At 47.9% G+C, this 13045-nt stretch overlaps 1 protein-coding gene across 3 annotated transcripts in view; it reads right to left on the reverse strand.

Annotated features, from left to right (window-relative positions):
* Nucleotides 1-477: 477 nt before the first annotated feature.
* Nucleotides 478-13045, reverse strand: part of LOC134440204 (ankyrin repeat domain-containing protein 50-like) — a 45455-nt gene continuing 32887 nt past the window's right edge. For 2 of the 3 annotated variants that reach the window (XM_063190186.1, XM_063190184.1), the window contains exon 4: nucleotides 478-6557. In XM_063190186.1, the coding sequence (XP_063046256.1) occupies nucleotides 3031-6557 (3527 nt within the window). In that variant the 3' untranslated portion in view covers nucleotides 478-3030. The remainder of the gene's footprint in view (nucleotides 6558-13045) is intronic. The other variant, XM_063190185.1, reaches the window with a different exon arrangement.

Consider the following 13045-nt stretch of genomic DNA (forward strand, 5'->3'; position numbering starts at 1 on the left):
CTGGCACAGCCACATTCTGGTCTGGCGACTGTTTCCACACACACACACACAGCCAAGTTTAATATTTGTCAAATATGCAGTCCAAAGTGATGCTCTGGTGAAATTTGTGTGAGGAAATTTGGCAGCGTATTTGAACAAATATAGAACTTAAAAATAGTCTTTGGTTAGGCTAATTATCAACTCTTGATATGGTAGAATAAGGAAACTTAAGTTGAAGCAAACTCCCCAAGAGAAACAGTACACACAGTTACATGCACAGAATACTCAGTATTTGGTTATAAAAGATTCAGAATAGTGTTTGCATATGTGAAACAGCATTCTGCAACCAGACAATTGCCGAAACTTGCCCACATTTGGGAATGAATTAAGCGTGTACATGAATCATGCGTAAAACAAATACTGCCAACCTTCTGCTTAAAACAGGAATATTCCATGCACGTAAGAGCGCTCGGTGACAAAATGACAATACTCCAGTAGTAAAGCAAATATGATTTATTAAGCACTTTTAATATACGTCGGAAATTTCAGCTTAATATAAGAAATAAAATTTCAAAATGAGGGATCAATGTACACGGTAAGCTATTTACAATCAATTTCTTTTCATTGAGATCCAAAATATAACAGATGCTGGGAAGGAGACAGAGAAAGACACCCATGACAGGTTACCAGATGGCAAATGTTTTTTTGAATACTGTCCAGGGTAGATCTTCAGAGAGTATGCCTTCTTTTTTTTCAACCTTCAAAGCAGAGGCCTTGTTTGAGAAAGTCCCAAGCTAGGAATAGTCCTGTCATGTACACTTGTGTTTTCAGATTTTGCTCTTGACACATTTTTATTCTTCGAGAAAGCCTCGCTGCTAACAATGTGAAAAGCCAGCGCAAATATGACATTACACACAAACGCTCAAACGGCCTCGGCCCAAGCCATCAGAAACAGATGTTTGAAATCCCTCGCCACCCAGTCCGAGTGCCAGCCCCTCCCCCCCATCCTCCTCCCTTGTTGAAAAGCTAGCGCTTCGGGGCTATCTCTTTAGGCCCTCTGAAACCAATACTTTATCCCCCTCCCCCTTCTTCCCTTGTTGTGTTTCAACTTTGGCTCAACGAGTATACATTTCAAACAATTCTTCCAAAAACCCCATAATATTATTTAAAGTATACTGGTTGGTTGGTGTGGTTGGTGAGGAGTCAGCCTTTTGCAAAACCTTCAGTTATTTTAAACACTGAAAAAAAATAAGATATGCCATTATTATCGAAAATAAATGAACATACAAGGATATGAGAGTCACAGCCTGAACCTTGAGGTGTACACTGCTAGGAACATAATGTTTCCTGTTTGTAATAGCGTCCTAACTGCATGTGATGTGACTTTGCAACGGCGACAACATTTTCCAATAGTTTGATATCTTTGTTCAAATGTCAATGCGATGTCAACGCAACACTGTTCTGTGTGATTCAGCACAACAATTTTCCTGTTTGTAATCAATTTGTGTGTTTTGTGTTAACAGGAAAGTCAACTGGTTGAAGAGGTGCATCAACCAGCCTCACATTGAAGATGCACTCATATCACATGCAATTAGAAAACACTGTAAAGCATGGGAACTGTTGCTTTCATCACTCGAGAACATTTGCATGTAGCACCATGAGTCTGCCATAAAACATTACACTGTTGGTTGTTTAAATAAGCCATTGAAATGTTCACAACATAAAGGAAACATAAAAAAAGTAAATGGAAAGAAAAAAAGTCCCACAGGGACAAAATGAAATAATCTGGGCTTCAGTTTCCACAGAACTCGCTCCCTATGGCATTTTTTTTTAATACAACAATACACATAATATAACAAATAAACAAACAAACAGTAAAAAAGACCATCCCAAGGGGTTGTCCAAATGACTACAGGCAATCTCTGAACACAGCACCATGGTATAAGCATACAACAGAAATGAAAGTGGCTTTTCTCCAAAAAAATAAATATGGTTGATTACACTTGCAGAATAAATTGCCATTGCTATTAACATTACACACAACATATGTTTTAGTACACCGAGGGAGCGCAATATAGATTCTTGGGTCTTCAGAAAGGCAGGTTATCAATGCACATAACATTACCTCATAGTTCACCAGTAAAAGATGTGACAATGTACTCAGTGGTACATTGCTGTCAATATGTATGGTTGCAGGCAGAAAAAAAACAAACAACAAAAAATACACAGAATAAGACAAAAAACTCAAAATGTAATGTACATTTGTTTTTGTTTTTTTAACTGTTAACTTTGATACCAAGTCAAGAGGCATTAAATGAAAACCTAAACATACATGTTTTTTTCCTCTTTTTAGAAAGTGCATACACTGCATATTAAATACCAATACATTAAATAAAAAATGATAGTGTGCATGGTTACACTAAGAAGGCTGTAACAAATGTAGGCACGTTGAAGTATCAGTTTATGTGAGCCTTGTGCAGCGGTCGACATTCTTCCCTAGTATTTTTTTTCTTTTTTCCCTCTTTTGAGGTGTTCCACTGACGAAAGAAGAGAAATGGATATAGTACTTTTGCGGATGAAGATAGTTGCTTTGGCACATTCCCTCGTATGTCAGCCTGACGGTTACAGTCCAAGACATCTGAAACACCAGCAGAATGGTTCGCTTTAGTATTCATTCAGTAGGAAAAAAAATATTGGAAAGTTTGTTGCATTCTTATCTGATAGAAAAAAAGTAGATTAATAACTCTAATAAGTAGTGTTAACGTCAGTTTTAAAGACTATGGGTAGAGGGAAAACTTAAGAATGGCTTTTGGAGAAAAGGGGGCTCAATATGTTCACCAGCTGGATTGGCTATGGGCCAGAACATGACAGTCTAAAGATCCAAATTATAGTGTTCTCTTGCTAATGTATCTCTGAACTGATATGGCCATTAGGATGACAGTGTAAAATGCATGGGGACATAGACCAATACAAGGCGAATGCCAACCACTCTACAATCTCGAGTGCCTCTCTCTCTGCTTTAAACCAAATGTCAAGGCCCTCACTCACCAGTTATAATGGCGTTTCCTTTTTGTAGTTGTACCCGGCGTCTGATCCTTCAATCTGCAGTTTCAGGGCTTGTTTAAGGCTTAGCTCTGTTTCCCCGATGGGGTAATTGTCCAAGACATCTTGGTGGCCCCTGCCCTGAACAGTTCTGGGGACAGACACCCTACCCAGGAACACCTGGTTGCCCTGCAGGTGGTAATTGGGGTTGGTCATGATGCCGTTCCGCTTTTTCTCTGCAAGGCTCTGCTGCTGGATGTAATACTGTTCTTTAGTCAGCCCCGAGTCGAGCATTGGGCCGCCAACCACCACCTTACAATGCTGATCCTTGATGCCTATGTTGGACATGGGGTGAGCGATCCGTTTGTCGAACTGGGTCATCTCGTACTCCAGAACCTGACCCGGGCCGCTGTTCTTGGACTTCTTCTTGTCGCCTGAGCCCATCTTGTTGGAGCAGTTAGAAGAGCTGTTTTTCATGCCTTTGTTCTGCTTGAGGCCCGGCTTGATGTGGCCCCAGTCGAACTCGCCGGTCGGGGAGCCGGGCCCCGGCCCTATGGACTTGGTCGTGGACGAAGGGGAGACGATGGACTGCCTGCTCCGGCTGCGAGGCAGAGAGTGCTGCTGGATCTGCTCGGTGAAGGTCAGCCCGTGGAAGCTGTCTATGGGCACGGTCTGGGCAGTTGCGGTGGACGAGGTGGTCCTCAGCGAGGAGTTCTTGGAGCTTTTGAGGGAGTTGTTGGACAGAGATGATTTCTGACGGTCGACAGTGGAGTCTGGCGACTCGGAGGGGGAGCTGAAGGCGTGCACGGGCCCGTTCTGTAGACCACGCACCGACGACTGCATGTCACCAGCCCCTGTGCTCCCAGAACTGTTGGACTTGATGGTGAGAGACTGCATTTTTCCAGAGACGGTGAGAGGCGTCTTCTGCTCCATGGTGTGTATCGGAGAGGGGTTGCAGCCGTTGAGGCTTGAGGCGCCGTACTTTTCCAGCAGTTTGATGATCATTGTGTGCCCACCCTTGGCAGCCACTCTCATGGCTGTGCGTCCGAACTGGTCGGCGTGGTTGGGGTCTGCACCGTGCTCCAGCAGGATCTGGACAACGTCGATGTGACCCTCCTGTGCGGCGATCCCAAGTGCTGTGGCTCCCTGGTTGCAGGTGTGGTCGACGTGAGTGCCGTTGTCGATGAGGAACTGGACGACCTTGGCATGGCCCTGCCACGCTGCGGACTGCAGGGCAGAGCGCTTCTCATTGTCACAGGCGTTGACGTCGGCATGGTAGTTGACCAGCATCCTCACCATCTCCACATGTCCCTGCCAGCATGATACGTGTAGTGCTGTTCTTCCTTCTGTGTCGCTGGCCTCCACGTTGGCGCCATTTTCCAGGAAGTACTCCGCCATCGCCAGCTGGTTCTCAAGTGCCAGAATGTAGAGCGTCGGCCGGCCGTCTGCATCCTTGTAGTCTATATCACCTCCGTGACTCAGCAGCAGCTCCACAATGTCCCTGTGACCCTCCAGGGCGGCCACGCGTAGAGAATTCCTCCCGTCGTATCCTCGCTGGTCAATGCAGGACTTGTTTTCGAGCAGTATGTGCACACAGTCGTAGTGCCCTTCTTGCGCCGCCAGTATGATGGGGATCCGGCCGTCGTTGTCGACCTCTGAGCACCGAGCGCCTTGCTCGATGAGCGCGTCACACACTTGTCGGTGGCCCTCGAAAGAGGCCATGTGCAGGGGCGTCCAGCCTGCGTCGTCCCTGTGGTTCTCGTCCAAGCCTCTGTCCAGCAGAGTCCTGACCACTTCCACGTTACCCTGAGCGGACGCGATGCTGAGCACAGTTCTTCCTTCACTGTCGATGCTGTCCACAGCCGCGCCCCAGAAGAGCAGAGTGTTGACCACAGACGCGTGACCCATTGAGGCGGCAGCGAGCAGTGGGGTTCTGCCATTGTTGTCTGTGTGATCTACATCGGCCCCGCCTTCAAGAAGCAAGTCAACGACATCCACGTGTCCTTCGTAGGCAGCCACAAGCAGAGGGGTCATGCAGTCTTTGTCACAGTGGTCCACCTCTGCCCCGCGGTCTATGAGCAGGCTGACCACTGAGGCGTGGCCCTTGCTGGCGGGCACACAGAGCGCAGCGACAGACAGAGCGGTCCTGCCGTCCACGTCTTCGTGATTCACCTCAGCCCCGTGGTCCAGCAGGTGCTCTACGATCTCCCGATGCCCCATGTACGCGGCTGCGATCAGTGCCGTCCTTCCTTCATTGTCTGCCTTGTTGACCTCGGCTCCATGCTGGAGCAGGTTGAGGACGATGTCCTCGTGGCCTCCCCAGGCCGCTGCTCTGAGTGCCGTTCTGCCATCGGCATCTGCGCAGTCCACTTTTGCACCGGCGTAGAGGAGAGCCGAGACCACTTCCGAGTGGCCGCCCCAAGCAGCGGATCTCAGGGCGGTCCAGCCGTCATGGTCAGTGTGGTTGATGTTGGCCTCAAAGCCAATGAGACAGTTGACGACCTTTGTGTGACCTTGTCTGGCGGCCAGTGTCAGAGGTGTCTGGCCATGGTTGTCCACGACTTCCATGTTTGCCCGCCGGGTAATCAACAGGTTGACCACGTCTAGATTCCCGCTGTATGCAGCGTTAGCCAACAGCGTTCGCCCGCTGGAGTCGGTTTGGTTCACCGAGGCCCCGTTGTCGAGCAGCGTGCGGATGGAGTCTTCCCTTTCGAGGGCTTGCTGCACGATGCACGAGGCGTGATCGTCCTCGTTGCTGACGTGAGCGCCTGCCTTGACCAGCAGCTGCAGGACCTCCTGCTCTTTGGGGATAGACGTGGACAGAGAGTCTTTAGCAGGGGTGCCGTTCCACACCATCCACAGGGCGAGGTTAAAGGGTTCTAACTGCAGGTTGGAGTTGATCAGGTGGAGGGCAAACTCCTGCACCTCCAGCGGCTTGAGCTGCTTGGCCCGGCAGGTGTAGCTCATGGCCATCATTCGGTGTCCCTCGGCCGCGTTGCACAGGTACTTCTGCGTACAGTGCTTCACGTCCAGCAGCCACTCCGCAAAACTGTAGTGAAAGAGGATCTTGGTGTTGTTAAGTCCATCCACGAGAAGCTTCGCCAAGATGTCCATCTTTTTCTGGAACTCCTCCATGGTCAGCGTCATGTTTTTAGTCCACACGGCGTGATAGAGCTCCTTGATGGTGAGGGGTCTGCAGGCGGCGAGCATGACGTTCAGGATGGGCTGCACCTTGGCAAACTGTTTCCTGACAAACAGCCGCTGGCAGAGCCACAGGTAGAGGCCGTTGAGGGTGCCGGGGATGTCGCGGATCTCCCGCAGCATGATGAAGTTCTCCACCACGCCGTCCAGCACCCGCTCCAGGTAGAGGAAGCAGCCGCTGCTCTTGATGTGCAGCTGGTTGAGCATCTCGGCCGTCTCCTTGGTGAGGTGCTGCCGCAGGGCCTCCTCCTGGTCCAGCCGGTGAAGGATGTACTGCTGCACGTCCTTGACGATGTAGGCCTTGCGCAGGTCGTCCAGGCTGATCTTGCGGAATCCTGAAACACATGACAAAAATAAAAAAAATGGAATTATAGTAATTACAATGCATGTTGACATTTCAAAATGCAGACAGCATTCAAAGCACAGACCACATGCAATTTTTAGTTTTTCAATTTCAGAAGGTTCTGTGGAATCAAATTGATGACAGTCTAGAATCCACACGGCAGACAGACATTCAATCTTTTGTTTCATTGTAATAGTGATGCTTTGATTCTTTTCAATCAAGGGTAACTAAGGGTTAATTATACCTTTCAGAGATTAATCAGATAGAAACACCTAGATCTGATTTCACAGGAGTGCACTCTTTTAATCCCATTTGTTACTGTCTGTCGATGAAAGTCACTGCTCGCTACACTGACGCTCTGATAGAAATAATCTTTTGTCTCATCGTTGCTTCCTACTTCCCAACAAAAATATTATGCTATGGAAGAGTGAAATGATCACTGAAAACCACAAGCCAAACTTTTTTTTTTAAAAAGCAGATAAACTGTGCACCTACTAAAAGTATACTGACTCCCATCCCAAAGATGACGATAAAAGAATTTTAATGCTTGCAATGGATTTTATGGCTTCCAGATATGGTTATATCAAAAGCATGAGAATGAAACCGCCAAGTGCACCATATGTTGTGCCATATGTCCTCACTAATGCATGTGGTCCGAAACATTATTCTATAAACAGCTATAAACATCGTGGCTACAGACTGAAAAACATGTCTCACTTACTAGAGGAGAAAAAGAGACAACCATACAATAGATTACGCAATGTGTGCCTTAAGTGCCCCTTCTTTTGTTCTGTCTACAAGTGCTACAGTAAGCATATGTACATGGCCAGATTACATCAAAACCACAAGTATGGCACCTCTACATCCCACCCTTCCCTTTAGACCCTCGCTTACTTCCTTGTTGTCACACACATGACTCCATTGTGGTAGACTTTCCAGGAAAGTGTGTGTGTGTGTGTGTGTGTGTGTGTGTGTGTGTGTGTGTGTGTGTGTGTGTGTGTGTGTGTGTGTGTGTGTGTGTGTGTGTGTGTGTGTGTGTGTGTGTGTGCATGTTTGTGTAGGCATCTCCATGGCCTAATTAATGCTGATCCAACTTGTTTCACAGCAAAGCGTTGCCTTTCCAGATGCTAAAAATTCCTTTGTTTTTTTGTCTCTCGTGCCTGTGAGTTGCTAATGGTAAAGGGGGGTGGGGGGTGGTGGTGGTTAGCGAGCGGCATTCTCCACGCAGACTAACATTCTCCACTGTGGCTGAAAGCCCAAGGGCACAGAAAGCTTTTTACGCATACATCTATTTACTGTTCCCATGCTCCCTGGCTTGCCAAGCGATAAATGGGAAGGAGGGGTGGGCTGGTGAGTCGGACACAGCTTGATGTAGGGTTGTTAACATATTTCTTCAAGTGAACTCTGCCTCCCTGACGCGCAACATACCAGGATTTATTTAATCACCTGTCAGGTTGGATGTGTGTGTGTGTATGGGCAGGGGATGCAGGTGAAGATAAAGCAAGGGAGCTGAGTAAAAAAAACCATGACTTTAAATTTTGATTGTCAGCAAGTGCTTAAACAATCCTACTATTGTCATTCACTGGAAAACCTTCAGTCACAACAACTGTTCTCCCCTATTGTAATGCAATAAGCAAACACAGACAATGACATCAGTGAGCAATGCTGTGTGCTGCTCCTTGCAGAGAAGTTAAGTTGACTCATATCAGATGGTTTGCTTTGTCAATGTCGTAACACAATGTCAGTGGTACCTTTGTTTGCAACTGATTGTGTAATAGTAAATGAAACTTGGCAGAATTCAGACGCTGCTGTCTGCATTGGCTTGGGAAGCACAAACCTCAATTATATCTGAGAGAATATGAATGAATGCAGCAGTCACAGCCAGAAACCTCTATGACAATAACAAACCAGCACTCTCACACACACACACACACACACACACACACACACACACACACACACACACACACAGACACACACACACACACACACACACACACACACACACACACACACACACACACACACACACACACACACACACACACACACACACACACACACACACACACACACACAGTCGCATGTTTAGCTTCACCAACTACACAAAGTCACAAACCAATACTGACACTAACAGAGTAGTATGAATTAATAAAAAAATGTTTTATCTATGTTAATGTTAATCTATGTAGAGCCATCTAATAACCAATAGCTCTTTATGACAAGTTTGGAGGAAATTCGGGCAGTAAAACCTGCAGTGTTGGTTTAACACTCAAGTGTTGTCAGGTGTAGTCAGATTTAGTCAGATTATTGTTGCTCCTACTCCCTAAGTGTTGAATTAACACTACAACATCTAATATGCATGACATCCATGTACACAGTGACATTTCCTGTTTCGACCTGCAGCTGCTCCATTCTAAAGGCACAGCTTTTCCCCTGCATGGCGAGGCAAGCGAGGGAGTGAGAGTGAGCGCGAGAGAGAGGCGAACTCATTCCACTGCTGTGTGCTGTGCTGTCCACCCCCTTTCTTGGCCCTCTGTTGTTTTAGTCATTAGGGAATGTTTTCCATGACTACCAGAGGAGAACAGGGACTAGAGCTGAGCGGAGCTGCACTGCTGCAGACGTTTCCAGGCTCTCTGACCTAGTGCGCCCCACCTCGGCTGAAGCCCTCTCGGCTCACCTCACCTCGCCTCGCTCGCTCGCACGCTTTAGGGGCCGCCCCCAAAGCACGGACAGGAAGTGGAAGACTGACCCAGAGGAGAAGGAGAGGAAAGGAGGAAATGAAAGGGGGACCACATAAGGAGGGGAAAGAGCGAGGGAGAGTAGTGAGGGGGGGACAGGGGTTTGGATGGGATGCTGGTGGTGGGGTGACAGGGTGCAGGGGGATCTCTATGGCAGATGACCTAAAAATCCATTTTCACTGCTGGGTGGTTTGTGCCTGCGTCTCGTGTTTAAAGTAGGTTGTCTGGTTGTTTGGACTGGAAAGCAGCCATCACAGACAGACAGAGAGAGAGAGAGAGAGAGAGGGAGAGAGAGAGAGAGAGAGAGAGAGACAGAGAGAGAGAGAAAGAGAGAGAGAGAGAGAGAGAGAGAGAGAGAGAGAGAGAGAGAGAGAGAGACGTAGAGGTCCAGAGGTCTTGCACCGCAAAAAGGATTAGCTAGCAATGTCGCTTTCCGAACCTACAGGATGTTTCATATTTTCATTTGTTCCGACACCAGCTCGGATGGAAACGTGTTTTCGCATAGCTGCATGAACCTGTGTTCGCAAGCCAACGCTGGAAACAAAGAGCTCCCGTCATGGCGTTACCCAAGGGGTTCTTTCAGTACACGTTTCAAAATAATCTGCGGTTCCACAAGTATTTCGTAGGTGCGCTCAGAGGAGGACCAAAAAAAAGTGACAAAACAAAAACACGGGGAATGATGTCAGACCGCAGACACCACAGATTGTTAGCTGTGATCTTGGCAACTTTTTTTCCAAAAGACACAAAAGCTAGAAGAAGAGAAACACACGCACGCACACACACACACACACACACACACACACACACACACACACACACACACACAGACACACACACACACACACACACACACACACACACACACACACACACCTGGCTCAATGCTTCTACAAATCTTTCAGCAGGGGAAGCGAGCCGAAAAAGACCTTTCGTTCAATTACTGTAAATGGAAGACGGTGACCTACAATTTCCACTTGAGTCATCAGAGGCCTTACTTCAGCCGCTCGGTCCGCATCCCTAACAGAGTGGCATGGGGAGCACTGGGGATACTGCACCCCCATTACATCCATCAGCCGAGTACACAAACACAACAACACACTGCGCTGATGCATTGAGGTCCCCCCTTGCCTGCTCGTCCTAGTGACCCGGTGCCGTGTTGATACGAGCTGTCAGTCAAGCTGGGCTACCAAAGCCATTACAACACAGTAGCAGTAGTGTCCCGAAGATTTAGCTCATCGGTAGCTCATTTTGATGAAGAATTGCAAATCGACACAACACACACAGCTGCCAAAATTAGATCAATCACAGAAGCCATTATCACATCTACCATTCGACCCCACCTCTTCACACAGGCATATACATGTAAGAGCGGTCTAAGTGTTTTCTTTTTTGATTTATCATGGCGCCTAGCAAAAAAAAAAAAACATCTTGTTTGAGAAAAGTACAAGGCCTTGTCTGTGTCGTTGGTGATGTTCGTCAAGCTTGTGTTGCATTCGGAATGCACTTATGCTAATGGAAACTAAGCTAGGCTAATACGACAACTGTGCATTCTGGAAAGGGCCCTCAGCTACCACGTTGGCATCTGCTGTAGCTTTGCTTTGCATCTCCGTTTTTCAGGAGACTGGCAGGGGTAACTCAGGGGTGATGGGTGAAACGCGAGAAGCGCTACCACGTTCTGCTCTGGCAACTGTCACACACACACGCACACACACACACACACACACACACACCAGAAAAAAACACACGTGATGCACATAGCCAGGAGGCTGCAGCAAGCAGTGGCCAGTGTGTTAGAAGCAGCTGCCGCTTGTTACAGAACTGGATATGGGCCACGGGAGGCATGCCCTCATGCACAAAGGCAGACTGTTCAACACCCTACTCCTCCTCCTCCTCCTCCTCCATAGCTCCATTCTCTGCTTCTGTCCAAGATTAATTTTTCAGATGACAAACATGGGGCAAAAGTGCTGGCCAAGGCCTGACGTTGGATGGGGAAGGTTTTGGGGTTGAGTGGGTTTGGATGTGGGGGGGATGTTGTTGGTTTAAGATTCGAACCCCGAGCTTCTCGGAGGCAGGCTGCGTTCTTCGCAAGCCACAGACTTTAAGTCATCAGATCCAGAAGGAAAACAGAAACTCAAGACCCCGCTTCTCTCTCTCTCTCTCTCTCTCTCTCTCTCTCTCTCTCTCTCTCTCTCTCTCTCTAGCTCCCTGGATGCCTCAAAAAACCTCCGAAACGTTCGACACAAACGTCTGTCTGGCTAGCAGCTGCAGCACGGTACCAAGTTTGAATAAGAGGGAGGCAAACACAGGGTAGAAAGATTTGGGGAGAGTTAGGATGAGTAGCCATTCTGCTGGATCAGTTAGACCAACAGAAATGTTCCATCAAACACGTTCAGATATGCATTTAAACACTAGGCACTGGGATTGTTGGGTGATGATGGTTTTGAGACAAAGGCAAAAGAGGGAAAGTTTGCGAGAAGCATTGGGTCAAAGGATGCTTCTTACAGTAAAACGAGAGAGAGAGAGAGAGAGAGAGAGAGAGAGAGAGAGAGAGAGAGAGAGAGAGAGAGAGAGAGAGCGCAAGACTCAGAAGAGATCGAGTGCAGCAGAGACTGTAGATGACAGTTGTCTGCTTATAATTACATGGGGTAGTCCCTCACCAAAGCAAGAGAAATATGCTATAAATGAACATCTCATTACAGAGTCTTTCCTCTTATGCAAACGCCTTCAATTAACTCGGGAGCCACAGTTTGTTTGATTAAAAAAAAGAGAAGAATTCAAATTGAAATCGAAACCGCAAGCCAGACAACAGCAAAAAAACCAAAAAAAAACAGGGCTTATGATCCCAATGAAAAAGTCTGCATGGTTCCACTGGAGTCTATTGTACGTGCTCGCGCTCCACTTACTGCTGATTTGTGCAACCGTCGCAAGAGCCCGAAGGGCTGGGGCATGGTTAACCATTACAAACAGATGGAGGTTTTTTTCGCAATCATTTCATACAAAGAGTCCATTACTGCTGACAGAAGGAAAAGAGTCAAGTCCTGACTTGTCCCTGTGTTTTGGTATTGAGGAGAGACGATAGCGCGGCGGCGACAGAGAGAGCGAGAAAGAGCTACCGCGCAACTGGGGGAAACTTAATGGACTCATTTTTCACCCCGTTTTGCTGATGCAAGCCAAGTCTAATTGGACAGGAAGTACAGCGGGCCCTGACAGTATCAGTAACGGCCACAAACCTGCCAGGCCTCCCTGACACTGTGTTTTTCCATCATAGAACCAACCCCCCCAACCCCCATCCTCTATCCCTGCCACCTCTCCACCTCTCCATGCCCTGCGTCTCGCACTGCATCTTGCTCCTGCACCCCTCCCCACTCTATTGATCCAGCCGTGTGGGTCGTCCCTCTGCTAAGAAGCTGTCATACCACCGGCATGGTGAGCTCTGCCTCATGCACGGGGGGCATCCATCAACAGTTGATTTATGCGTGACACTGCGCAGGGAGGGGAGCAGAGGAGACGGCTGACAGGAACAAATACTCTGACCAATGGGGAGGGATGGCAGGCTCCTCTGACAGCCAATGAAATGCGATTTTGTTGTCAAGGTGTCAGGCGTTGCACACGACGCAGTTTAGTGAGGAATGCTGACAGAAGCAGAGGTGGGCTTGTGTGTCGTTGGCTTCAGTGTGTGTGTGTTTGTGTGTGTGTGTGTGTGTGTGTGTGTGTGTGTGTGTGTGTGTGTGTGTGTGTG

The sequence above is a fragment of the Engraulis encrasicolus genome, chromosome 23 (genome assembly GCF_034702125.1).
Source record: "Engraulis encrasicolus isolate BLACKSEA-1 chromosome 23, IST_EnEncr_1.0, whole genome shotgun sequence".
NCBI lineage: Eukaryota > Metazoa > Chordata > Actinopteri > Clupeiformes > Engraulidae > Engraulis > Engraulis encrasicolus.